At 46.0% G+C, this 27,901-nt stretch overlaps 1 protein-coding gene across 1 annotated transcript in view; it reads right to left on the bottom strand.

The window, feature by feature from the left end:
• The window catches only part of LOC137381137 (ranBP-type and C3HC4-type zinc finger-containing protein 1-like), an 85,439-nt gene that overhangs the window by 23,601 nt on the left and 33,937 nt on the right, over window positions 1-27,901 (bottom strand). The window contains 2 exon segments of the mRNA XM_068053527.1: window positions 1,158-1,269; window positions 3,702-3,862. Coding sequence (XP_067909628.1) covers window positions 1,158-1,269; window positions 3,702-3,862 — 273 coding nt within the window.

Genomic DNA, 27,901 nt, shown 5'->3' on the forward strand with positions numbered 1-27,901 from the left:
TCAGAGACCCTCTGGTACCTCACTATAGTCACAGTTGCACTAAGTGTTGGTGGGCTATTTAACTGCAGAGGACATCACAACCTGTGCTCCCAGCCCTCACCACCTATTGTCCACCCTCTGGAGCCGGGCTTTGTGGACTGTGGTCAGTTACGGAGGGTTGTTAGACACTCTGGAAGATTTACCCCCACCACTTCCCCCACCCAGGGGTGCTGAGACCAGCTGCTGCACTGGCTGCCATTAATCTGCTTCCATTGTGCTCCTTCCCTAGAGAGAGATCACATGGAGCAGACCGTGAGTGGACAATCAGAAGACAAGAAAGTAGCACAAAATAATAAGAGTGGTGGAAGGCCATTCAGCCCCTCAAGCCTGTTCATCCCCTTGAACCTGCTCTGCCATTCAATTAGAACATGTTTGATCTGTGCCTCAACCCCTTACCCAACAGAAAGCTACACATCTGACTCCCAGTGCCAGCTGTTTGTGGGAGAGAGTTCCAGATTTTCACTCCCCTTTGTGTGAAGAAGTGCTTCCTGACATCACCCCTGAACAGCCTAGCTCTAATTTGAAGGTTATTCCCTGTTGTTCTGGATTCCCCCCACCAGAGGAAATAGTTTCTCTCTCCCCCTCCTATTGAATGCTTTCATCATATTAAACACCTCAATTAGATCACTGCCACAGAGATGCGAGATCAGTGGATTTATTGCATAGCAAGAGAAAAAATGAGAGAGAGAGAGTGTAAGTGACAGGAAAGAAATGAACTCTCCAATCCTGGAGGTCACATACTGCTGACCCCTCACCTCCAATCCCGGAGGTCACATACTGCTGACCCCTCACCTCCAGTTACAGAGGTCACATACTGCTCTGACCTCTCACCTCCAGTTTCAGAGGTCAAATACTGCACTGACCCCTCACCTCCTGTTCCAGAGGTCACATACTGCTCTGACCCCTCACCTCCTGTTCCAGAGGTCACACACTGCTCTGACCCCTCACCTCCTGTTCCAGAGGTCATTCACTGCTCATGCCACCACACCCCCATCCCCCCCCCACCCTTCGAGTTTCAGAGGTCACTCACCACTTGGACCCCTCCCCACCTCCCGGGTTGTACACACCAGACCTATCTTCCCCACTCCCTCCCACCCTGGGTTGCAGAGGTCACTCACCGCTCGGATTTCCCGCTCCTGGAGTTTGCTATTACACGCATAGCTTTCATCCCGATACGGGCAGGGTACCTGTGGGTCAGTGCAGCACCGAATCAGCTGCTTCAGACAGTCTCTGCGGACAGCAGTCAGGCACAACCAACATTACTGATCCTATCTCTGTAAAATTATTAATCCCCCCCACCTCCCGCCCCAACCAAAATGAAGAAAGCCGTACAGCCCATCTTGGTTTATTTATCCAGATAGATCCATTTAAGACATAAGTCAGTTCTTGGGTCAACCCAGAGTTCCCAGTTCACATTTATCCACAACTTTATTTCCAAGTTCTGATCACACTTTCTGACAGGTTTTATTGCCATCAGCCCTACACTTCCCTTTCTAGCAGTCTGCTATTTCTCAGTGGGTAGCACCCCCACTTCTGAGTCAAAACATCAGAGTTTCCAACTCAAAGACCTGAGGGAGTGCCGCACTGTCGGAGGGTGAGTACTGAGGGAGTGCCGCACTGTCGGAGGGTGAGTACTGAGGGAGTGCCGCACTGTCGGAGGGCGAGTACTGAGGGAGTGCCGCACTGTCGGAGGGCGAGTACTGAGGGAGTGCCGCACTGTCGGAGGGCGAGTACTGAGGGAGTGCCGCACTGTCGGAGGGCGAGTACTGAGGGAGTGCCGCACTGTCGGAGGGCGAGTACTGAGGGAGTGCCGCACTGTCGGAGGGCGAGTACTGAGGGAGTGCCGCACTGTCGGAGGGCGAGTACTGAGGGAGTGCCGCACTGTCGGAGGGCGAGTACTGAGGGAGTGCCGCACTGTCGGAGGGTCGGTACTGAGGAAGTGCTGCCCTGTCAGAGGGTCAGTACTGAGGGGGCACTGCACTGTCGGAGGGTCAGTACTGAGAGAGGGCTGCACTGTCGGAGGGTCAGTACTGAGGGAGTGCTGCACTGTCGGAGGGTCAGTACTGAGGGAGTGCTGCACTGTCGGAGGTGCTGTCTTTCAAATGAGACTTGAACTGCAGGCCCTGTCTGCTCTCTCAGTTGGATGTAAAACATTCCACTATTTGAAGTAGTGCTGGGCAGTTAGTGCCACTTTCCTGGCTATTATTTATCCTTCAATCGTAGTATAATAGAACCTTACAGCACAAGAGGTAATTCAATCCATCATGCCTGTTTGTACTTTGTCTTGACGTCTGTGATACAGCTACCCAATTAGTCGCACTCCTTGCTGTTTCTCCATGGCACTACAAAACCTTCCCCTTCAAGTATTTTTCCAATTCCCTTTTGAAAGTTATTATTGAATCTGCTTCCACTGCCCTTTCAGGCAGCACATTCCAGATCACAACAACTCATTGTGAAGAAAAACCCCACATCTCCTCCTCTGGTTCTTTTGCCAATCACCTTAAACCGGTGTCCTTCCGACTCCGACCATTCCGCCAATTGGAACAGTTTCTCTCTCTCTGCTCTGTCAAACCCCTCATGATTTTGAATATCTTTATCAAATCTCCTCTCAACCTTCTCTTCAGAAAGAACAGCCCCAGCTTCTGCAATCTATCTAGGTAACCAAAGTCCCTCATCCCTGGAACAATTCTCGGAAATCTCCTCCACGCCTTCCCTAATGCCTTCACATCCTTCCTAGATATGGTGCTCAGAATTGGACACAATACTCCAGCTGGGGTTTAACCAGTGTTTTATAAAGGTTTAGTATAATTTCCTTGCTTTTGAACCCTATTCCTCCATTAACAAACATAAGGGACCCTTGGCTTTATTAACAGTCTTCTCAACTTGTCCTGTCACCTTCTCTTGAACCAACATCACTAAAATAGATTATTTGGTCGCTCACATTGCTGTTTGTGGGATCTTGCTGTGTACAAATTGACTGTTGCATTTCCTACATTCCAACAGTGACTACACTTTAACATTACTTCATTGGCTGTGGTGCACTTTGGGATGTCCTGGGGATGTGAAAGGCGCTATACAAATGTAAGCTGTATTTTTCACGTATGAGTATCCGTGCTGGAGTGCAGTTCCATGTAACCCAGTGGCTAGTCTTTAAATACGAGGTCCAAAAGCCCATCTGGTTCACTAATGTCCTTTAGGGAAGGAAATCTGCTGTCCTTACCTGGTCTGGCCTACATGTGACTCCAGATCCACAGCAATGTGGTTGACTCTGAATTGAGGTTGCCTAGCAGGCCATTTAGTTAGATCAAACCTGCAGTGTTTCAAGAAGGTGGCCAACCACCACTTTCTCAAGGGCAGCGAGGGATGGGCAATGAATGCTGGCCTAGCCAGCAACGCCCACACCCTGAGAATGAACTGGAACATAGGAGCAGGGATAGGCCATTCAGCCCCTCGAGCTTGTTCCACCATTCAATGAGATCACAGCTAATCCGTGACCTAGCTCCATGTAGGAGTGCAAGAAGGACAATATCTGAGTGACTGAGAAAAAAAACCAGAAAAAAGGTGTGAAAAGTAAAATGAAACTAGAAATGTCTACAATGAGAGGATCACTGGAAGAGAAAGGCAGGTTTGTGGCTGTGGGTGTACTGTTATTATCCTCTCACCTGCAGAAGGAGTGCAGGCAGTCTCGCAGTACAACCCCTTCCTCTGGCTTCACATCCGACAGGCAGATGCGACACTCGATGGGTTCGCGATTGAGCACGAGGTGTTGGCCGTCAAGCTGCAGGAGGTTCTGGTAATTCTGCAGACGGTTTTCCTCCAGCTCCTGAAGCAGCAAAGGGAAAATACAAACCAACAGCGTCACTGGCAGCTACATCTCTGAATAGATTATAGTATTGGACTAGTAATCCAGAGGCCTAGGCTATTGCTCCGGAGACATGAGTTCAAATTTCACCATGGCAGCTGGTGGAATTTAAATTCAATGAATTAATTAATCTGGAATAAAAAGCTAGTCTTAGTAATGGTTACCATGAAACTACTGGATTGTCATAAAAACTACGCCACTGCCTCCCCATGTAGGTAAGGATGGCAGATTTATTTCCCTAAAGGACGTTCATGAACCAGAACGTCCTTTAGGGAAATAAATCTGCCATCCTTACCTACATGGGGAGGCAGTGGCGTAGTGGTAATGTCATTGAACTAGTAATCTAGAGCCCAGGCGATTGCCCTGGGGCATGGGTTCGAATGCCACCGTGGCAGATGGTAACATTTGAATTCAATAAATCTGGAATTAAAAGCTAGTCTGATGGTGACCGTGAAACCATTGTCGTAAAAAAAAACCATCTGGATCCAGTTGTTGTGGCCCATGTGGGAACCAATGACATAGGCAGAACCAGAAAATGATACTCTGCTTAGAGAATTTGACTAGTTCAGTTTCTGGTCAATGGTAACCCCCAGGATGTTGATAGTGGGGGATTGAAGGATGGTAATGCCATGAATGTCAAGGGGAGATGGTTAGATTCTCTCTTACTGGAGATGGTTATTGTCTGGCACTTGTTTGGCATGAATGCATAGTGTGAGAAGAAGGGGTTTTGATTCTTAGGGCACTGGCTCTCAGGGGCACTATTCAGGGAAAAGCTAATCCGTGGAGATGAGCTTCACTTGAACCGGGCTGGAATTAGAGCTTTAAACTAACGGGGGGGGGGGGGGGGGGGGAGGGGGAGGGAAAGAGTTTGGGTAAAGGGAAACTTAGAAATCCAAAGAGAGACAGGTCAGGGCTTTGGAGCAGGATAGTGATGTGTGTAACTCCCAACAGAACAAGACAGATGGGGACAGAGAGTTTAACAATAACTGTACATTGGCAAACAAGGTTATTGCAGGGAATAGAGGTAAAAAAAATGACATTAAAGTTCCTTTATCTGAATGCACGAAGCATCTGTAATAAGATAGATGAATTAGTGGCACGAATAGAGGTTAATGATCTACATCTAATTGCCTTACCGAGACATGATGACAAGGAGATCAAGGCTGGGAAATGAATATTCCAGGGTACACAATATTTCAGAGAGACAGACAGAATGGCAAAGGAGGAGGGGTAGCCCTGATAGTAAAGGATGGCATAAGGACATTAATAGGAAGGGATCTGGCCTCAGAGTATCATGAAGTAGAATCAGTTTGGGTGGAAATTAGGAATAGCAGGAGTCAGAAAACACTGGTGGGAGTAATTTACGCGCCCCCTAACAGTATTGGATATTATTGGACAGAACATTAAACAGGAAATTATTGGAGCATGTAAAAAAGGTAATATATTAATTGTGGGGGACTTTCATCTGCATATAGACTGGGATATTCAAATTGGCAACAGTGGTCTGGAAGATGAATTTGTATAATGCTTTCATGACAGTTTCTTGGAGCAATACGTTGTACAACTAACGAGGGATAAAGCTATCTTAAATCTTGTATTGTGTAATGAAGCAGGGTTAATAAGCATCGTCATAGTAAAAATTCCACTGGGAAACAGTGATCATAATACCATTGAATATCATGTTAAGTTTGAAAGTGACACATTTCAATCACAAACAGGAACCTTAAACTTAAGCAGAGCCAATTATGAAGGTATGAGGGGAGAACTGGTTAAGGTTAATTGGGTAAATAGTTGGAAGGTATGGCGGTAAATAAACAGTGGGAAACATTTGAAGAAACAATTCAAAGGATTTAACAAAAGTACATTCTGTTCAAAAACAAAAACACGTCAAGCAAGACCCATCCATGGTTCACTCAGGAAGTTAAGGAGAGTATTAGACTAAAAGAAGAGGCTTACAATGTTGCAAACAATGGCAGCAAGTCTGAGGATTGGGATTGTTTTAGAAACCAGCAAAGGGCCACTAAAAAGTTGGATAAAAAGGGAAAAAAACAGAATATAAGAGTAAACTAGCCAGAAATATAAAAATAGATTGTAAGACCTTTTATAAGTACATAAAAAGGAAGAGTAGTTAAAGTAGACATTGGTCCCTTAGAGGCAGAGAAAGGGAAATCATGCTTGACAAATCTACTAGAATTCTTTGAGGATGTAACTAGTAGAGTTGATGAGGGGGAGTCAGTGGATGTGGTTTATTTGGACTTTCAAAAGGCTTTCAACCAAGTCCCACATAAGAGGTTAGTGTGTAAAATTAAAGCGCATGGGATTGGGGGTAGTGTATTGCGGTGGATAGAAAATTGGTTGGCGGACAGGAAACAAAGAGTAGGGATAAATGGGTCTTTTGTTGAATGGCAGGCAGTGACTAGTGGGGTACCGCAGGGATCGGTGCTAGGGCCCCAGCTATTCACAATATATATTAATGATTTAGATGAGGGAACTAAATATAATATCTCCAAATTTGCAGATGACACAAAACTGGGTGGGAGGGTGAGTTGTGAGGAGGATGCAGAGAGGCTTCAGGGTGATTTGGACAAGTTGAGTGAGTGGGCAGATGCAGTATAATGTGGATAAATGTGAGGTTATCCACTTTGGTAGCAAAAACAGGGAGGCAGATTATTATCTGAATGGCTATAAACTGAGAGAGGAGAATATGCAACGAGACCTGAGTGTTCTCGTACACCAGTCGCTGAAGGTAATCATGCAGGCGCAACAGGCTGTAAAAAGGGAAAATGGTATGTTGGCCTTCATAGCAAGAAGATTCGAGTACAGGAGCAGGGATGTCTTGCTGCAATTATACAGGGCCTTGGTGAGGCCACACCTGGAATATTGTGTGCAGTTTTGGTCTCCTTATCTGAGGAAGGATGTTCTTGCTATAGAGGGAGTGCAGCGAAGGTTTACCAGACTGATTCCTGGGATGGCAGGACTGACATATGAGGAGAGATGGAGTCGGTTAGGATTATATTCTCTGGAGCTCAGAAGAGTGACGGGGGATCTCATAGAAACCTATAAAATTCTAACAGGACTTGACAGAGTAGATGCAGGAAGGATGTTCCCGATGGGGGAGTCCAGAACCAGGCGTCATAGTCTAAGGATACGGGGTAAACCTTTCAGGACTGAGATGAGAAATTCCTTCACTCAGAGAGTGGTGAGCCTGTGGAATTCATTACCACAGAAAGCAGTTGAGGCCAAAACATTATATGTTTTCAAGAAGGAGTTAGATATAGCTCTTGGGGCAAAAAGGATCAAAGGATATGGGGGGGATATGATGGGGAAAGCGGGAACAAGTTACTGAGTTGGATGAACAGCCATGATCATAATGAATGGCGGAGCAGTCTCGAAGGGCAGAATGGCCTACTCCTGCTCCTATTTTCTATGTTTCTAGGAGGAATCATCATGGGAATGAGGAAATGGCAGAGGCATTGAACAAATATTTTGAATCTGTCTTCACACTCGCAGCCACAAGTTCCATACCAGAAACAGGCAGTAACCTAGGGGCTACAAAGAGTGAGGAAATTAAGGATATTGATATCAACCGAGAAAAAGTATCGGAGAAACTTGAGGGACTAAAATCTGATAAGTCCCCAGGACCAGATGGCCAACATCCTAGGGTTCTAAAAGAGATAGCTGCAGAGATAGTGGATGCGCCAGCTACGATTTTCCAGAATTCCTTAGATTCAGGAATGGTCCCGTCAGATTGGAAGTTGGCAAATGTTACACTGCTTTTCAAGAAAGGAGGGAGAGAGAAAACGGAACTGCAGACCAGTTAACCTAACATTAGTCATTGGGAAGAAGCTGGAAACTATTAAAGAAATCTTAACGTTGCACTTGGAAAAGCATAGTGTGATTAGAACAAGTCAGCATGGTTTTACTAAAGGGAGATCCTGTTTGACATGTTTTTTGAGGATGTTACTAGTGGGGTAGATAAAGGGGAACCAGTAGATGTAGTATACCTGGATTTTCAAAAGGCATTAAGGTGCCACACAAAAGATTAATAGGCAAGATAAGGGCTTATGGTGTTGGGGATAATATATTAGCATGGATAGAGGATTGGTTAACAGACAGGAAGCAGGGAGTGAGCATAAATGGAGCATTTCCAAGTTGGTAGGCAGTGAATAGTGGGGTGCCGCAAGGATCAGTGCTGGGGCCTCAGCTATTTATACTCTATATTATGACTTGGATGAAGAAAGAGAGAGTAATGTATCTAAGTTTGCTGATGATACAAAGCTCAGTGAAAAGGCAAGCTGCGGGGAGGATGTAGAGAAACTGCAAAGAGATATAGACAGGTTAAGCGAGTGGGCAACAAGATGGCAAATGGAGTATAATGTAAGGGAGTGTGAAGTTGTTCGTACAAATTTGGTCGTACAAATCGAAAAGCAGAATTTTTTTTTTTTAAAAAGGTGTGAAACTGTTAAGTATTAATGTTCAGAGATACTTGGGGGTACTCGTACAAGGAATGCACAAAGTTAACATGCAGGTGCAACAGGCTATTAGGAAGGTAAATGGCATGTTGGCCTTTATTGCAAGGGGATTGGAGTACAGGAATAAAGAAGGCTTACTAAAATTGTACAGGGCTTTGATGAGACTGCACCTGGAATACTGCGTCCAGTTTTGGTCTCCACATTTAAGAAAGGATATACTTGCACTGGAGACAGTGCAGTGATGATTTACTAAATTGGTCCTTGGGATGAGGGGGTTGTCCTATGATGAGAGGCTGAGTAAACTGGGCCTATATTCTCTGGAGTTTAGAAGAATGAGAGACTATCTCATTGAAATATACAAGATTCTGAAAGGGCTTGATAGGGTTGAAGCTGAGAGATTGTTCCCACTGGTCTGGGAATCTAGAACACGGGGACACAGTCTCAGGATAAGGGGCCGATCATTCAGGACTGAGATGTGGAGAAATTACTCAAAGGATTGTGAATCTTTGGAATTCTCTACCCCAGAGGGTTGTGGATACTCCATCATTGAATATATTTAAGGCTGGGATAGATAGATTTTTGGTCTCGCAGGGAATCAAGGGATATGGGGAGCAGGTGGGAAAGTGGAATTGAAGCCTAAGATCAGCCACGATCGTAATAAATGGTGGAGCAGGCTTGATGGGCCGAATGGCCTACTTCTGCTCCTATTTTTTGTGTTCACTAATGACCTTTAGGGAAGGAAATCTGCTGTCCTTACCCGGTCTGGCCTACATGTGACTCCAGACCCACAGCAATGTGGCTGACTCTTAACTTCCTTCTGAAAAGGCCTAGCAAGCCAGTGAGTTGTCAAGGGCAATTAGGGATGAGCAATAAATGCTGGCCTAGTCAGTGACACCCACATCCCACAAACGAATAAAAAAAAGTGACTCCAGACCCACAGCAATGTGACTCTTAACTGCCCTCTGTAATGGCCTAGCAAGCCACTCAGTTGTATTCAAGAAGGCAGCTTACCACCACCTTCTCAAGGGCAATTAGGATGGGCAATAAATGCGGGTCTTACCAGTGACGCTCACAACATGTGAATGAATTTTTAAAAATCACTAATTAATCACACTCTCCAGAAACAATCTTCCCTCAACAAGGTACAGAGAATGGTGCAGAGAGGGAGCATGGATGCAGTGGCTGCTTATGGTGGAGCAGAAACAGTAAAGGGAAGAGTAAGGATGGGTTGCCTTCTTGAACCACTGTGTGTAGCATTTTCCTGGGATCCTGAGAGAGGAGATTGCCACGGCTCTAGGAATGATATTCCGGGGTCTACTGAATGTGTATGTGTGCCAGAGGACAAAGGCTAATGCAAGTCCCATTTTTAAACAGGGAGACAGAGCAAAACTGAGTAAGTACAGCACCAGTAGCTTGTGTGGTAGGTAACATTCTAGAGTCTTGAATTAAGGTTGAACTTACCAGATATATAGATAACAACAACTTGCATTTATATGGTGTCCTTAATATATTAAAACATCCCAAGGCATGATCAAATGGAATGATCAAACAAAATTTGAGGTCAACACAGATTTTAAAAGGGACTTGACAAATAATTTTCAAAGAAGGCAAGAGACATAGTAGTTGGGGAAATGCAGTGGATGCAGTGTACATGGACATTAGGAAAGCCTCTGACGAGGTACAACATGAGAGATAACTAGAGAAGATTAAGGAGATGGAATTAGGGAAGGATAGCAAATGGGGTTAAAGATTAGTTAGCAGGGGAAAGAGTTGGAGTTAGGGACAGTTTCTCAGAGTGGTTGGAAGTGGGTAATGGTGACTCACAGGGTTCAATTCTGGGACCGCATCTGTTCACTGAACATCTCAGTGATTTAGATATAAACCTAGAGGGAATGGTGTCGAAATTTCCAGATCATCCCAAATTGCAGGTTAGATAATGCTTCAAAAAGCTGCAAAGGGATATTGATGAGAAATTGGACTAAGAAGGTGGCAGATGGGAATCAGTGTCATTAAGGGAGAGTGGCCCTAGGAGTCCTCAACATTGACTATGGATCCCATGAAGTCTCATGGCATCAGGTCAAACATGAGTAAGGAAGCCTCCAGCTGATTACCACCAACACCCACCCCTCCCTCCCAGGACCCAGCTGATGAATCAGTGCTCCTCCAAGTTGAACGCCACTTGGAGGAAGAACTGAAGGTGGCAAGGGCATAGAATGTACTCTGGATGGGGGACTTCAATGTCCATCGGTAGCACCACTACTGACCGAGCTGGCCGAGTCCTAAAGGACATAGCTGCTAGACTGGGGATGTGGCAGGTGGTGAGGGAACCAACAAGAGGGAAAAACCTACTTGACCTCGTCCTCACCAATCTGCCTGCCGCAGATGCATCTGTTCATGACCGTATTGGCAGGAGTGACCACCGCATAATCCTTGTGGAGACAAAGTCGTGTCTTCACATTGAGGATACCCTCCATCGTGTTGCATGGCACTCCCACTGTGCAAATTGGCATAGAATCAGAACAGATATAGCAGCTTAAAACTGGGCATCCATGAGGCGTGTGGGCCATCAGCAACAGCAGAATTGTATTCAACCATAATCTGTAACCTCATGGCCTGGTATATCCCTCACTCTACCATTACCATCAAGCTGGGGGAATCAACCCTGGTTCAATGAAGAGTGCTGGACAGCATGCTAGGAGCAGCACCAGAAGTACTGAGTGGATGATCCATCTCGGCCTCCTCCTGAGGTCCCCAGCATCGCAGATGTCAGTGTTCAACCAATCCAATTCACTCCACGTGATATCAAGAAACAGCCGAAGGCACTGGATACTGCAAAGGCTATGGGCCCTGACAATATCCCAGCTTAGTACTGAAGACTTGTGCTCCAGAACTAGCTACGCCCCTAGCCAAGCTGTTCCAGTACAGCTACAACACAGGCATCTATCTGGCAACGTGGAAAATTGCCCAGGTATGTCCTGTCGACAAAAAGCAGGACGAATCCAACCCAGCCAATTACCACCCCATCAGTCTACTCTCGATCATCAGTAAAGTGATGGAAGGTGTCCTTCACAGTGCTATAATGCAGCATTTACTCAGCAACAACCTGCTCACCAATGCTCAGTTTGGGTTCCGCCTAGGCACTCGGCTCCAGACCTCATTACAGCCTTGGTCCAAACATGGACAGAAGAGCTGAATTTCACAAGTGTGTTGAGAGTGACTGCCCTTGACATCAAGGCAGCATTTGACCGAGTATGGCATCAAGGAGCCCTAGCAAAAATGAAGTCAATGGGAATCAGGGGGTAAATTCTCTGATTGGAGTTATACTGAGCACAAAGGAAGATGGTTGTGGTTGTTGGAGGTGAATCATCTCAGTTCCAGGACATCACTGCAGGAGTTCCTCAGGGTAGTGTCCTAGACTCATCTTCAACTGTTTCATCAATGATCTTCCCTCCATCATAAGGTCAGAAGTGGGGATGTTTGCTGATGATTGCACAGTGTTCAGCACCATTCGCGACTCCTCAGATACAGAAGGAGCCCGTGTCCAGATGCAGCAAGACCTGGACAATATCCAGGCTTGGGCTGATAAGTGGCAAGTAACATTCGCGCCACACAAGTGCCAGGCAATGACCATCTCCAACAGGAGAGAATTTAACCATCTCCCCTTGATGTTCAATGGCATTGCCATTGCTGAATCCCCCACTAGCAACATTCTGGGGGGTCACCATTGACCAGAAACTTAACTGGACCAGCCATATAAATACTGTGGCTACAAAAGCAGGTCAGAGACTGGGAATTCTGTGGCGAATAACTCACCTCCTGACTCCCCAAAGCCTGTCCACCATCTGCAAGGCACAAATCAGGAGTGTGATGGAATATACTCCACTTGCCTGGATGAACATAACTCCAAAAGCACTCAAGAAGCTCAACACCATCCAGGACAAAGTAGCCTGCGTAATCGGCACCCCATCCACCACCTTAAACATTCACTCCCTCCACCACCGGCACAGCGGCAGTGGTGTGTACCATCTACAAGATGCACTGCAGCAACTCACCAAGGCTCCTTCGACTGCACCTTCCAAACCAGCAACCTCTACCACCTAGAAGGACAAGGGCAGCAGATGCATGGGTTCACCAGCACCTGCAAATTCCCCTCCAAGCCACACACCATCCTGACTTGGAACTATATCGCCGTTCCTTCACTGTTGCTGGGTCAAAATCCTGGAACTCCCTTCCTAACAGCACTGTGGGTATATCTACACCCCAAGGACTGCAGCAGTTTAAGAAGGCAGCTCACCACCACCTTCTCAAGGGCAATTAAGGATGGGCAATAAATGCTGGCCTAGCCAGCGATGCCCACATCCCATGAAAGAATAAAAAAATAGCAGGAATTATCCTCTGAGTGGAAGTAGGTTCAGGTTGTGGGGAAGCAGAGGGATTTGGGGCTTCAGGTTCACAGCACATTAAAGACAGCACCACAGCAAAATAAAGCTGTAAAAAATAGTTCTGATGAAAAGGCATCAACCTGTCTCATTTACCGTTTCTCTCTCCACAGATGCTGCCTGACCTGCTGAATATTTCCAGCATTTGTGTTTTACTATTGTCAAAAGAAATGCACTAATTGAAGTTAATTAAAATTAAAACAATCAAAATGCAAAACACAAAAAGGTAATGGTGATCTTATAGAAAACCTTAAAAAGACCTTAGTTAGGGCACTGTGTGCACTATTGGGCTCCATAATATAGGCAGGAGACGAAGACTTTAGATTGGGTACAATGCAGGTTCACCAGGATGCTGCCTGCTATGAGGAAATAAATGTAGCTGAAATATTGTTTTCGTTTGTTTGAACAAAAAAGATAATGAGTTGAAGTGTTAAAGATTCCAAGAGTTTGGGTTGCGGTCGATAGAAGACGACTATTTCCGGTAGTTGAGGATTCTAGAACGAGGGTCGTAGACAAGATTAATGTAAGAATTTTAGAAAAAGAGTGCAGGAGAAATTTCTTCACTCGGGGAGCTGTGAAGCTGTGGGATTCTCTCCCAGGTTAGTGGTTGAGGCAGAAGATTAGTTTGGACAAGGGGATGACAGAAACTTGGATGAAGGGATAAGGCAATAGAGCAAGTAAACGTGATCATAGATCATGGAGAGATACAGAACTGAAACAGGCCCTTCGGCCCACCAAGTCTGTGCCGACCAACAACCACCCATTTATACTAATTCTACATTAATCCCATATTTCCTACCATATCCCCACCTTCCCTCAATTCTCCTACCACCTACCTACACTAGGGGCAATTTACCATGGCCAATTTACCTATCAACCTGCAAGTCTTTGGCTGTGGGAGGAAACCGGAGCACCCGGTGGAAACCCACACGGTCACAGGGAGAACTTGCAAACTCTGCACAGGCAGTATCCAGAACCGAACCCGGGTCGCTGGAGCTGTGAGGCTGCGGTGCTGCGGCGATGAGAATTACTTCCCCATCTGGGGGGTAAACACCAACTCGTGGGATCAAATGGCCTTGTTTCCATGTTGTAGCCTCTGAACGAACATATTCAGATACTTCAAACACAAGGTGGACTTAGGGCGTGATAGAAAATTTGAGTTGTTCACAGGAAAAGGGTAAAAGGAGCAAGTGGCTTGGCAGCCACCTTAGTGAAGGAGCAGATGGGGGAGTTCTGTATGAGGTCAGATCAGGAGGGGAAGCCAAGAACATCAGAAGCACCGAGGGTGGGGCCAGGGATGGTGGTAGGCGTCAACTGGAGTGAACAATCTAGTTGTGCAAGGTTCTTGAACAAACAGAAAAAAGAAAGTGATAATATTGTTACAGCCAAAATAAAACAGGGTGCGTCGAGCTCATTGCATTTCAGTTGCATACCAAGAGATAGAAGTTAAAGGCAGAACTCAGCAGACATACCCAGATTGCTGCCCGGGCACTTAACAGATTCAATATATCTTTACACTCCCTCATGATAACAAAATCTGCTCCACAGCAATTTATATTTATACAGCGCTTTTTAGGTAATAAAATGTCCCAAGGTTCTTCACAGGAGCATTCTAAAACAAAGTATGACACTGAGCCACAAAAGGAGATATTAGGTCAAATGACCAAAAGTTTGGTCAAAGAGGTAGGTTTTAAGGAGTATCTTAAGGGAAGAAAGTGAGGCGGAGAGGTTTAGGGAGGGAATTCCAGAGCTTGGGGCACAGGCAGCTGAAGGCACGGCCACCAATGGTGAAGGGATGCTCAAGAGGCCAGAATTAGAGGAGTGCAGAGATCTCGAAGGGTTGTGGGGCTGGAGGAGATTCCAGAGATAGGGAGAGGCAAAGCCACGGAGGGATCTGAAAGCAAGGATGAGAATTTTACCATCAAGACATTGCTTGACTGGGAGCCAATGTAGGTCAGTGAGCACAGGGGTGATAGGGGAACGGGACTTGGTGCAAGTTAAGACATGGGCAGCAGAGCTTTGGATGGCCTCAAGTTTAGAGAGTAGAATGTGGGAGACCAACCAGGAGAGCGTCGGAAGAGTCAAGTCTAGAGATAACAAAGGCATGAATGAGGGTTTCAGCAGCAGATGAGCTGAGACAGGGGCCAAGTCGGGTGCTGTTGCAGAGGTGGAAATAGGCGTCTTGGTGATGGTGCGAATGAGGTCCGGAAGCTCATCTCAGGGTTAAATGGGACACCAAGGTTGTGAACAGACTGGCTTAATCTCAGACTGTTGCCAGGGAAAGGGATGGAGTCAGTAGCTCTGCACTAATTTTGTGGTGGGGATCGAAAATAATGATTTCACTCTCCCAGGGGAGAAATTTCTGCTCATCCAGTACTGGATGTCGGATAAGCAGTCTGTTTAGAAAGACAGACTTGCATTTCTATAGCGCCTTTCACAACCTCCGGACATTCCAAAGTTTTGTAGCCAATGAAGTACTTTTGTCGTATAATCACTGTTATAATATAGGTAATGAGGCAGCCAATTTGCACACAGCAAGGTCTCACAAACAGCAAGGTGATAATGACCAGATAATCATTTTTTAGGGGTGGTTAGTAGAGGGATAAATACTGTCCAAGGCACCAGGGAGAACTCTCCTGCTCTTCTTTGAATTAGTGGTCGCGGGATCTTTTACATCCACCTGAGGGGGCAGACAGGGTCTCAGCTCGACATCTCATTTGAAAAGCGGCACCTCCAACAGTGCAGTACTCCCTCAGTACTGCATCAGGAAAGTTCGCTTGGACATTGTGCTCAAATCTCTGGAGTGGCACTTGAAACTATGGCCTTTTGGGTCAGGAGCAAGAATGTTACCCACTGTTACCCAGCTTTTCCAGAAGATGCACCGTACACAACGTGTGAGCAATGGTACCTGCCCTGTATATAAAAAGGCACAAAATACAAAAGGAATTATTTCTTGGCATGATGATAAACACACACTGTGGGACCTTTCAGGAAGGAATGAATTTGGTACATACTCTGCTGGGATTGTATAAACCTTCCAAAACGAGGAGTTGCCAGGTTAACTCCCAGTCTCTGTTGAGCGTCACTCCCCGAGTTATGAGGATCTCAGCAGGTGGGTCTGCTCTAAGTTTCCTTACCCCAGGTTTAGGGAAGGTGGGGAAAAACCAACCAGAGCACTTGCTCCTGCTCACTACACAGTTATCACCAGGTGTGCGAAACCATCAGACAAGGTGAGGGTGGGCCGTGGGGGAGTGTGATACCCATTTCACTCAGTGTCCAAGGTCATTTGAGGGAGATACCAGAAGACTGCACTATGGGAAAAGGGGAAAATTAGGGAGAGGGTGGAAATTAATACTTTTGGTAGTTGGCAAATATTAAATAAATTTAAAAATTACATTTCAGAAGTTGCCTGTGACAAAATCTTTTATATGCCACTAAATCTGTGACCATCTTTCCCACAACTCCATGTTTGAATTTCTCCAATCAGGTGTCTACCCATCGCAACACAGAATTAGGCAAACTTGAAGTCACAAATTCAAAGCTGGAGGCACCAGCTCTGAACTGCATGAGTGCGAGAGGAGAGAGAGAGAGACACACACACACACACACACAGAGGTATAATCTACTTACATAAAAGTTTTGAATTATTACACTTCAGACATCACACTTGGTTACAGCTGCAAAACAATCTTTGTTAAAAAGGTGGTCATTTCCTGCTGGTTTTTGTTAACCTGGGATGAGCCAGTGGCTCACAGCCAGCTGTTCATTAACTGTCCTCAGAATATGCCCAAGGGAAACAATGACCGACAAATGCACTAATTTGTCCAATTACAGCTGGTGCCATTAACAAGACATTGCTCCGATGCAGCAGGTGCACAGTGTGCGGTACACGGTACAAGTCACCTGCCCCTTTAAAAAAGCAGCTCAACAACCAATTCCTACCAGCAATGCCATGGGAGATGGGTTTGTAATTATAAACAAAAAAACAGAACCCTGAGCCGGAATGTGACAGCATTCCGACAGAGCCCTGAGCCGGAATGTGACAGCATTCCGACAGAACCCTGAGCCGGAATGTGACAGCATTCCGACAGAACCCTGAGCCGGAATGTGACAGCATTCCGACAGAACCCTGAGCCGGAATGTGACAGCATTCCGACAGAACCCTGAGCCGGAATGTGACAGCATTCCGACAGAACCCTGAGCCGGAATGTGACAGCATTCCGACAGAACCCTGAGCCGGAATGTGACAGCATTCCGACAGAACCCTGAGCCAGAAAGCGATAGGGTTCTGTTAGAACCCTGAGCTGGAATGTGACAGCAGTCCAACAGAACACTGACCCGGAATGCGACCGTATTCACAGATTCCTGAACTGGAATGTAACAGCATTCCGACAGATCCCCGAGCCGGAATGTGACAGCATTCAGACAAGAACCCCGACCCAGAATGTTACAGTATTCTGACACATTCCTGACCAAGAATGTGACAGTATTCCAACAATCCTGAGACCAGGGATTTGCTTTGAAATGAAAGAACGATAATTTACACTCCATCTACCGAGTTCAATGTTTTGATTTTAATTCATTTGCATAAAGAAATAACAAAATAGTCCTTTCTCAGTTATACATTCAATAATCGTTACTTTACATCCAGGAAGTAATCACTTCCCACTTTTAAAATCAGCCACACTCATATAGGTAGCAGCTACACATCACAGGAGTGGAGGCACACACTCCAAGAATGGAGACAAGTATTGTGTCTTTTCCTGGCTTGCAGTTTCTACATCTCACTTGACTAATTCAACAAGTGCTGTGACAGTATGCAATGTAGCTTCTGGGTTAGCCAAATGCCCTTTGTTCAGCCCTGAACAGCTGCCGGATATGCATACAGCTGTGTCCTTGTACTGTGCTCCCAAAGGGAAGGAGGGGGAAGACTTCAGCATCTTGGTATCTGCGCCAGTTGGAACCGCTGTCATGAACCTCCTCCCCACCACTGCCCCCTGATGCTGCATCCGATGGACAGGCGAGAGAACCACAGTCAGTCAGTCAGAGGTTGGCAGCTTGTCAGACTCTGCCAGGGCCAGTCTGAGCGTGTCACACGTGGGAAAACATTCTTCCCTTCTTCCTTTTTCCTGTTGATTTAAAAAAGAAAGAGGAGAAGAATGAATCGGCTTGTCCAGACGTTGGAAACCAACATACTTTTTCTTAATGTAAAAGCATGACAACTTCCACTGAGCTGAGGCCAACTGTCTGACTGTGTTAACATCACATGCGTCTGCCCACCAGGTGATCAAAGTTGGAGCATTGCAGTTTAAATCCAGTTTGGCGCAGGGTGCCTGTAAGTATAGCTGTACAAGGTTGAATAGTTATGGTAAGACTTTAAAATATGTATACCCAGTTACTGGTACCCATTCTGCAATGGCTGAGAGAGACTTTGGATGTGACAGTGAACTGATGAGAACTTAAGTGGAACGTCCAGAGTGTAAAGTCAACAGCATAAGCACAGATCCTTATCTGTCCTATGTAATTAAACCTATAAAGGATACAACACACTGGAACTCCATGTGAACTTCAGTCCAGTCTTGCTGAGGCCAGTGTAAGCAGTCAGGGCTACATGCTTGTGACCTCCTGAAGGAGTCTCTGGTATGCGAGTATAATTGGAATCTTTATCATTTGAGGGATTGTGTTTTATTAAGGAGCATTAACCAGATGTTTCAATGATTCCCACTCCTCAAACTGATGTACATTCTTCGATAATACCCCACATAAGGGCAATGGGGATATATGACAATATGTTACATAGATCCAACAATTCCTTTTGAAGCTTCCCTGACTGTAACCACTTACCAGCCCACTGTCTGAGTGCACAGTATGTCAGTCCACTCTCTCTCTCTATCCTGCGATTCTGAATCTTTACAGGGTACAGCTTCACGGTCGCTGACCATCCATCCGTTTTTGCCCACATGACCGAATATCAGTTGTGAATGCAGACAGCGGGGGGCACAATCACTCTGACCTTGCCAAGTCTAGCCTGTTTGCATCCACAACACATTTACCAGTGCATGTTCCAGAAGGTCACTGCACATCAATAAGCTGCAAGGACCCAGAGTAAGTGTGGCCCCCACTCCACCTGCACCTCAACACTCTTTCCCCGCAACCCCAGCCGAGGGTCACTGAGGTTCATCGACACAGAAAATTCACAGCACAGAAGGAGGCCATTTTTAGGCAGTGAGTTCCAGACCCCCACCCTCTGGATGGAAAACATTCTCAACTTCACCCCCAAATCCTTGCACCGATTACTTTAAATCTAAGCCCCCTGGTTATTGATCCCTCTGCGAAGGGGAAATATGTCCTTCCTATCCAATCTATCTTGGCCTCATAATTTTATACACCTCAATTAAATCTCCCCTCAGTCTCCTCTGTTGCAAAGAAAATAAACCCAGCCTATCCAATCTTTCTTCACAGCTAAAATTCTCCATTCCTGGCAACATCCTCGTAAATCTCCTCTTTACCCTCACTCATGCAATCACATCCTTCCTGTAATGCTCTAGCATAACCTCCCTGATCTTATATTCTAGGCCTCGACTAATAAAGATAAGTATCCCATATGCCTTCTTGACCACCCTATCAACCTGTCCAGCCGCCTTCAGGGATCTGTGGACATGCAACACAAGGTCCCTCTGTTCCTCTACACTTCTCAGTATCCTTCCATTTATTGTGCAATCCCTTAAAGGCCTGCTCAGGTCAGGAAAAAGAACCTGACCGATCCACAGCGGACCAGAGTCCGACCCGGCCCAAGTCCCTCCAATTTCGCCCCGAGCCTGACCCGACCAGACCATCCCTTTATTTACCTTCCGAATGGGAAGCTCCATGAAGCTGCAGCGCATGCGTGATGACATCATAGTGACGTCACTCGTTCACTGTGCAGACTCAGTTTCGTCCCAGACTCCCAGCTCAGGTAAGTTTTTTATTTTTAATACTTACCGGCAGCGCACTTACCGTGTGTGTCTGGCCTGACCCGGACCCAGCCCAACCCGGACCCGGTAGAAGGGCCCGACCCGACCTTGTCACGTTGTTGGATCCTGTCGGGTTCGGGTCGGGTAGCAGGCCTTTATAATCCCTTGCCTTGTTAATGTATTACCTCACATTTCTTCGGATTGAACTTCATTTGCCACTGTTCCACCCACCTTACTATTCCATTGATATCTTCCTGCAGTCTACAGCTTTCTGCCATGTGGAACGTTATCAAAAGCCTTGCTAAACTCCACATAGACTACACCTAAATGCACTACCCTCATCGGCCCTCCTTGTTAATCCTTATAAAATTCAATCATGTTAGTCAGACAGGATCTTCCCTGAACAAATCTGTGCTGACGCTCCTTGATTAATCCATGACTCTTTAAATGACATCACACATCATCCTGACTTGGAACTATATCGCCGTTCCTTCACTGTCACTGGGTCAAAATCCTAGAACTCCCTTCCTAACAGCACTGTAGGTGTACCTACCCCACATGGACAGCAGCAGTTCAAGAAGGCGGCTCACCACCACCTTCTCAAGGGCAATTAGGGATGGGTAATAAATGCTGGCCTGGCCAGCGATGCCCACATCCCATGAAAGAATTTTTAAAAAATGATTCATACTGTCGCACAGAATGCTTTCCAATAATTTTCCTACCACCGAGGTTAGGCTGACTGGCCTGCAATTACTCAGTCTAACCCTTTCTCCCTTTTTAAAGAATGGTACAATGTTAGCTGTCCTCCAGTCCTCTGGCACCATGCCAGAGAGCTTTGGAAAATGATGGTCAGAGCCTCCACTATTTCCTCCTTTGCTTCTCTGCACAGCCTGGGATACGTTTAATCTGGGCCTGGAAATTTATTTACTTTCAAAGCTGCGAAAACCCTTAATATTTTCTCCTTCCCTGTCTTGAAGTCATCTAATATTTTACACTCCTCCTCCTCAACTACAATGTCTGCATCGTCCTCCTCTTTTGTGAAAGGAAATGCAAAGCATTCATTAAGAACCATGCCCAAGTCTTCCGCCTCCATGCACAAGTTACCTTATTGGTCCCTAATTGGCCATACTTAGTTATCCTCTTTTTCTTTGGGTTTTCCTTGATTTTACTTGTGAATATTTTTTGTGCCCTCTCTGCTTTCCTAACTCCCGCCCCGCCCCCCCGCACTTTCTACACTCCTCCAGGCTTTTGTCAGATGGAGCTCTCGATGTCTGAAATAAGCTTCCCTTTTTTTTTTGCCTTATCCTACTCTGTATGCCCTTTGACTTCAAGATTTGGGAGTCACACCCTTTTTTTTGTGGGAACATACTTGCTCTGAACCCTCACTATCTCCTCCTCGAATGCCTCCCACTGCTCTGGCACTAATTTATTTTCAAGTAGCTGTTTCCAGTCTACTTTTGCCAAATCACTACTCAGCTTAGTTTTTTTTTGTACAGTTCGCACCTCCGCAGAACTGGTGCCAATGCCTCAGGAATCTAAACCCCACCCTCATGCACCATCTCTCCAGCCACACACTCAGCTACATTTGGCTGAAAATTATGCTCCCACTGTCAAAATCGGCGGCGGGTGAAAACAATGGCAGCCCGCCCATGTGGGCCACATGTCGCGGTGCTGCTGCAATATTAAGCACAGCGGCTCAGTTAAATAGGCAGGGCAGACCGCCACACCCCTATTCTTAAATGTCTGCCACTGCTTCTCTACTGTCTTATCTTTTAAACTATTTTCCCAGTCCACTTTAGCCAACTTTGTCTTCATACCCTTATAATTGCCTTTATTTAAGTTTCAGACACTAATTTCAGATCCAAACTTCTCACCCTCAAGCTGAATGTGAAATTCTTGCATGTTATGATCACTGTTACCTAAAGGATCTTTTACTATGAGGTCATTTATTAATCCTGTCTCATTACACATTACCAGATCTAAAACAGCCTGCTCTCGGGTTGATTCCAGAACGTATTATTCCAAGAAACTGTCCCTAATACACTCTATGAACTCATCCTCCAGGCTACCTTTGCCAATGAAGATTAAAATCACCCATGATTATTACAGTACCTGTCCTACAAGCACCCATTATTTCTTGATTGATACTCTGTCTTACAGTATAGCTACTGTTAGGAGCCCTATAAACTACACTTCTTTCCTTTGCTATTTCTCCACCCAAACTGATTCTATATCTTGATCTTCTGAGCCAAGATCATTTCTCACTACTGTACTGATCTCATCCTTTATTAACAGAGCTACCCCACCTCCTTTTCCTTTCCTCCTATCCTTCTAAAATGTCAAAGACCCTTCAATATTTAGTTTCTATACTTGGTCATCTTGCAACCACGTCTCTGTAATGGCTATCATATCATACCCATTGTATTTGTGCTACCAATTCATCCATCTTGTTACAAATGCTGTGTGCATTCAGATAAAGAGCCTTTAATTCTGTCTTTTTACCATTTTTCCCTACTCTGACCTTCTTTGCTGGTGCACTACGTTTGTATGCTCTGTCCCTTCCTGTCTCACTCTGGTCCTCATTACCCATATCACTACCCTGCACTATTGCCTTGCCCTTACTTGTTAACTTTCTACATTTCCCCTCACCTGAACCTTTCCCCCCCACTATTTAGTTTAAACCCTCTCTCTAGCCCCAGTTATATGACTAGTCAGAAGACTGGTCCCAGCACAGTTCAGATGAAGGCTGTTCCAATGGTACAGCTCCCTCTTTCGCCAGTACTGCTACCTTTGAGGTTCGACTTGTTAATTTCTTTCCTAGCTCCCTAAAAACTGCCTGCAGGACCTCATCCCTCTTTCTACCTATGCTGTTGGTACCAACAAAGACCCCAACCTCTGGCTGTTCACCCTCCGCCCTCAGAGTCTTCTGCAGCTGCTCAATGACACTCTTGAACCTGGTACCAGGGAGGCTGGCTGTAACACTCCCACCATACCTGGCTCAGACCTGGGATCACATCCAAGACCTTTCTGGCCCATTGAGCTCTGTAGCAGCTGTGGTTCAGTGGGTAGCGCTCATGCCTCAAAGTCAGAAGGTTGTTGGTTCAAGTCCCACTCCGGAGACTCAAGCACAAATACTAGGCTGACACTCTCAGGTCAGCACTGACCGAGGTGCTGTCTTTCAGATGAGAAGATGAAACATTAAACCAAGGCCCTATCTATCCTCTCAGATGGATGTAAAAGATCCCATGGGCACTATTTTGAAGAAGAGCAGAGGTGTTTTTCTGTGTCCTGGTCAATATTTATCATTCAATCAACATCAGTAAAACAGATTATCTGCTCATTTATTTCATCGCAGGTTGTGGAACCTTTCTGTGTACAAATTGGCACCAGGTTTCCTAAATTACAAGCAGCTGTATAGCACTTTGGGACATCCTGAGGTTGTGAAAATTGTTTCATAAATGTAAGTTTTTTTTAAAAAAACACTCTTTGGCAGTGCATTTACTGATGGAGTATAATATGGGGACGTGTGAGGTTATCCACTTTGGTAGTAAGAATAGAAATGCAGAGTTTATTTTTAAAAAGGTGTGAAACTTGTACAAGTATATCTAAGTCTCTCTGAACACAGAAAGTTAGCATGTAGGAACAGCAAGCAATTAGGAAGGCAAATAGCATGTTGGCCTTTACTGCAAGGGGATTGGAGTAGAAGAATAAAAAAGTCTTGCTACAATTGTACAGGGCTTTGGTGAGACCACACCGACAGTACTGTATGCAGTATTGGTCTCCATATTCAAGGAAGGATATACGTGCATTGGAGGCAGTACAGCGAAGATTCACTAGATTAGTCCCTGGAATGAGAGGGTAGTCTTACTATGAGAGGTTTAGTAAATTGGTATTGTATTTAGTAAATTTAGTATATACTCTGGAGTTTAGAAGAATGAGAGGTGATCTCACTGAAACACACAATATTCTGAAGGGGCTTGACAGGATAGAAACTGAGAGGATGTTTCCCCTGGCTGGGGAATCTAAAACACGGGGATGGAGTCTTAGGATAAGGGGCCGATCATTTAGGACAGCGATGAGAAGAAATTACTTCACTCAAAGGGTTGTGAATCTTTGGAATTATCTACCCCAGAGGGTTGTGGATGCTCCATCGCTGAATAAGGCAGAGATAGGGCGGCACAGTGGCGCAGTGGTTAGCACCGCAGCCTCACAGCTCCAGCGACCCGGGTTCAATTCCGGGTACTGCCTGTGTGGAGTTTGCAAGTTCTCCCTGTGTCTGCGTGGGTTTCCTCCGGGTGCTCCGGTTTCCTCCCACATGCCAAAGGCTTGCAGGTTGATAGGTAAATTGGCCATTAGAAATTGCCCCTAGTATAGGTAGGTGGTAGGGAAAATATAGGGACAGGTGGGGATGTGGTAGGAATATGGGATTAGTGTAGGATTAGTATAAATGGGTGGTTGATGGTCGGCACAGACTCGGTGGGCCGAAGGGCCTGTTTCAGTGCTGTATCTCGAAACTAAACTAAACTAAATAGACAGATTTTTGGTCTCAGGGAATCAAGGAACATGGGGAGCGGGTGGGAAAGTGGAATTGAGGCAAATGATCAGCCATGTTCGTACTGAATGGCGGAGCAGGCTTGAGGGGCAGGATGGTTTACTCCTGCTCCTATTTCTTAAGTTTTCCAGAGTCAAAGAACAAAGAAAATTACAGCACAGGAACAGGACCTCCGGCCCTCCAAGCCTACGCCGATCCAAATCCTCTATCTAAACCTGGCGCCTATTTTCTAAGGGTCTGTATCTCTTTACTTCCTGCCCATTCATGTATCTGTCTAGATACATCTTAAAAGACGCTATCGTGCCCGCGTCTACCACCTCCGCTGGCAATGCGTTCCATGCACCCACCACCCTCTGCGTAAAGAACTTTCCACGCATATCCCCCCTAAACTTTTCCCCTTTCACTTTGAACTCGTGTCCCCTTGTAATTGAATCCCCCACTCTGGGAAAAAGCTTCTTGCTATCCACCCTGTCTATACCTCTTATGATTTTGTACACCTCAATCAGGTCCCCCCATAACCTCCGTCTTCCTAATGAAAATAATCCTAATCTACTCAACCTCTCTTCATAGCTAGCGCCCTCCATACCAGGCAACATCCTGGTGAACCTCCTCTGCACCCTCTCCAAAGCATCCACATCCTTTTGGTAATGTGGCGACCAGAACTGCACGCAGTATTCCAAATGTGGCCGAACCAAAGTCCTATACAACTGTAACATGACCTGCCAACTCTTGTACTCAATACCCCGTCCGATGAAGGAAAGCATGCCGTATGCCTTCTTGACCACTCTATTGACCTGCGTTGCCACCTTCAGGGAACAATGGACCTGAACACCCAAATCTCTCTGTACATCAGTTTTCCCCAGGACTTTTCCATTTACTGTATAGTTCACTCTTGAATTGGATCTTCCAAAATGCATCACCTCGCATTTGCCCTGATTGAACTCCATCTGCCATTTCTCTGCCCAACTCTCCAATCTATCTATATTCTGCTGTATTCTCTGACAGTCCCCTTCACTATCTGCTACTCCACCAATCTTAGTGTCGTCTGCAAACTTGCTAATCAGACCACCTATACTTTCCTCCAAATCATTTATGTATATCACAAACAACAGTGGTCCCAGCACGGATCCCTGTGGAACACCAGTGGTCACACGTCTCCATTTTGAGAAACTCCCTTCCACTGCTACTCTCTGTCTCCTGTTGCCCAGCCAGTTCTTTATCCATCTAGCTAGTACACCTTGGACCCCATGCGCCTTCACTTTCTCCATCAGCCTACCATGGGGAACCTTATCAAACGCCTTACTGAAGTCCATGTATACGACATCTACAGCCCTTCCCTCATCAATCAACTTTGTCACTTCCTCAAAGAATTCTGTTAAGTTGGTAAGACATGACCTTCCCTGCACAAAACCATGTTGCCTATCACTGATAATTTGGGAACTGCTCAGAATCCACTTTACAACTGTACGAGGCGCAACCGGAACTACACATACACGTGGGAATAGGCCATCCAACCCAATCAATGCGTGTCGGCATTTACCTTCCACAGGAGCAAATAGTCCCAATCACCCAGTCCCCATATCCTTTGATCCCCTCTTCCTATCAGGAGGATGGCAGCATAGTGGTAATATTACAGTACTAGTAATCCAGAGCTCCAAACGAATACTCCAGAGACACAAGTGCAAATCCCACCACAGCAGGCGGTGGAATTTAAATTCAATTAATAAAATAAATCTGAAATTGAAAGCTAGTCTCAGCAATGGTGCCATGAAACTACCAGATTGTCATAAAAACCTATTCAGTTCACTAATATTATTCTATTATTTAATTTATTCTATATATAAACACCCCAAACCCCTTACAGGCTGGAATCTAATCGAGGGGTTTGGTGTGGGGTTTATTTGTACAATAACATACCTGGGGGTGATTTACAGGCTGGAATCTACTCGATGTGGTGGGATGGACACATAGAAGCGGGCGAGGGAGGGGGGTCAAAATTGAGTGATTGTAGATACAAGAGATTTAGAACAAAGGATAGGAGAAACTTCTTCAGCAGAGTTTGTGGGACAGTGGAATTCACTCCCATGGATAGTGATTTAGTCATAAACTGTCAACATTCAAGATTAGACTGGGTATTCATTCATTCACAGGATGTGAGCGTCACTTGCAAGGCCAGCATTTATTTCACTCCCGGGTATCTGTTACTTTATATAACAACCCCCCCCACCACCCCCCCCGCCGCCAAACCCCTTAGATTCTATATATAAACCACCCCAAACCTCTCGATTAGATTCCAGCCTGTAACTCACTTTCGGGTATCCGTTATTCTATATATAAACCACCCCAAACCTCTCGATTAGATTACAGCCTGTAACTCACTTTCGGGTATCCGTTATTCTATATATAAACCATCCCAAACCTCTCGATTAGATTCCAGCCTGTAACTCACTCTCAGGTATCCGTTATTCTTTATATAAACCATCCCAAAGCTCTCGATTAGATTCCAGCCTGTAACTCACTCCTCACTCCCCTTCCCACCGCACTCCTCCTCCTCGCACCACCGCCCCCCCCCACCGCACCCCCTTCCCCCCACCTCCTCCCATCGGCATCCACCTACCCCTGTGTAGGGGCCCAAACAACCCCACTGCCTTGTGGGCATCTCGGGAGAGATCAAGGCTAAGGGAGTAAACCCTAACAGAAAATTCGGAGCGGAACCCCGAAGGCGGTCATGTGTCACCTTTGGCATGTTTCCAGCAATTCCTGCAGCCATCCTGTTGCCAAACGTCGTGCTCTGCACTCCCTTGGACCCCACCAGGAAGGCCGAGAGGGGGGTTTTGACGCTTGGGCAACTCACAACCTCCATATATCCGCCCAGGCATGCGCCATGGAGAGGTCACTCCATAGTCGCCTCACAGCGACCAAATCAACATGGAAGGCAACAGTTACGGGTTATAAGTCCAGCTCAATTGGTGTAGAGATTGGGCGCCACGGGTTGCCTTTGTCGGTGGGAGAGGTCATCGCATCTCACTGGACAGCTACCGCCTGCCTCAAACCGGGCAGCCCCCGGTCAGTAAGGTTCTGTCCCGCCACAGTCCACCTGCTTCAATGGGTGCTTGGAGCTGAGGGTCATTGCCCGACAAGTGGACTGTAACACCGCACCAAACAACACGACCAAAAAAGAAAAGAAGGTACCAGCCCTTCGTTTTGCAGGCGGGAACATCAGAACTATGTGTCCTGGCCTGTCGGATGACTTTACACAAATCAACGATTCTCAGAAGACCGCCATCATCAACAACGAGCTCAGTAGACTCAATGTGGACATTGCAGCACTTCAGGAGACACGCCTCCCTGCGAGCGGATCTCTAAGAGATCCTTCTGGCAGGGTAGGGATCCTGAAGAACCAAGACAACATGGAGTGGGCTTCGCCATCAGAAACTCTTTGCTCAGCATTATAGAGCCACCCTCAAATGGCTCAGAATGCATACTGTCCATCCGACTGTTCACCACCTCTGGTCTATTACACCTACTCAGCATCTATGCTCCAACACTCTGCTCCCCACCGAAAGCTAAAGACCAGTTCTATG

Source organism: Heterodontus francisci, chromosome 2 (genome assembly GCF_036365525.1).
Source record: "Heterodontus francisci isolate sHetFra1 chromosome 2, sHetFra1.hap1, whole genome shotgun sequence".
NCBI lineage: Eukaryota > Metazoa > Chordata > Chondrichthyes > Heterodontiformes > Heterodontidae > Heterodontus > Heterodontus francisci.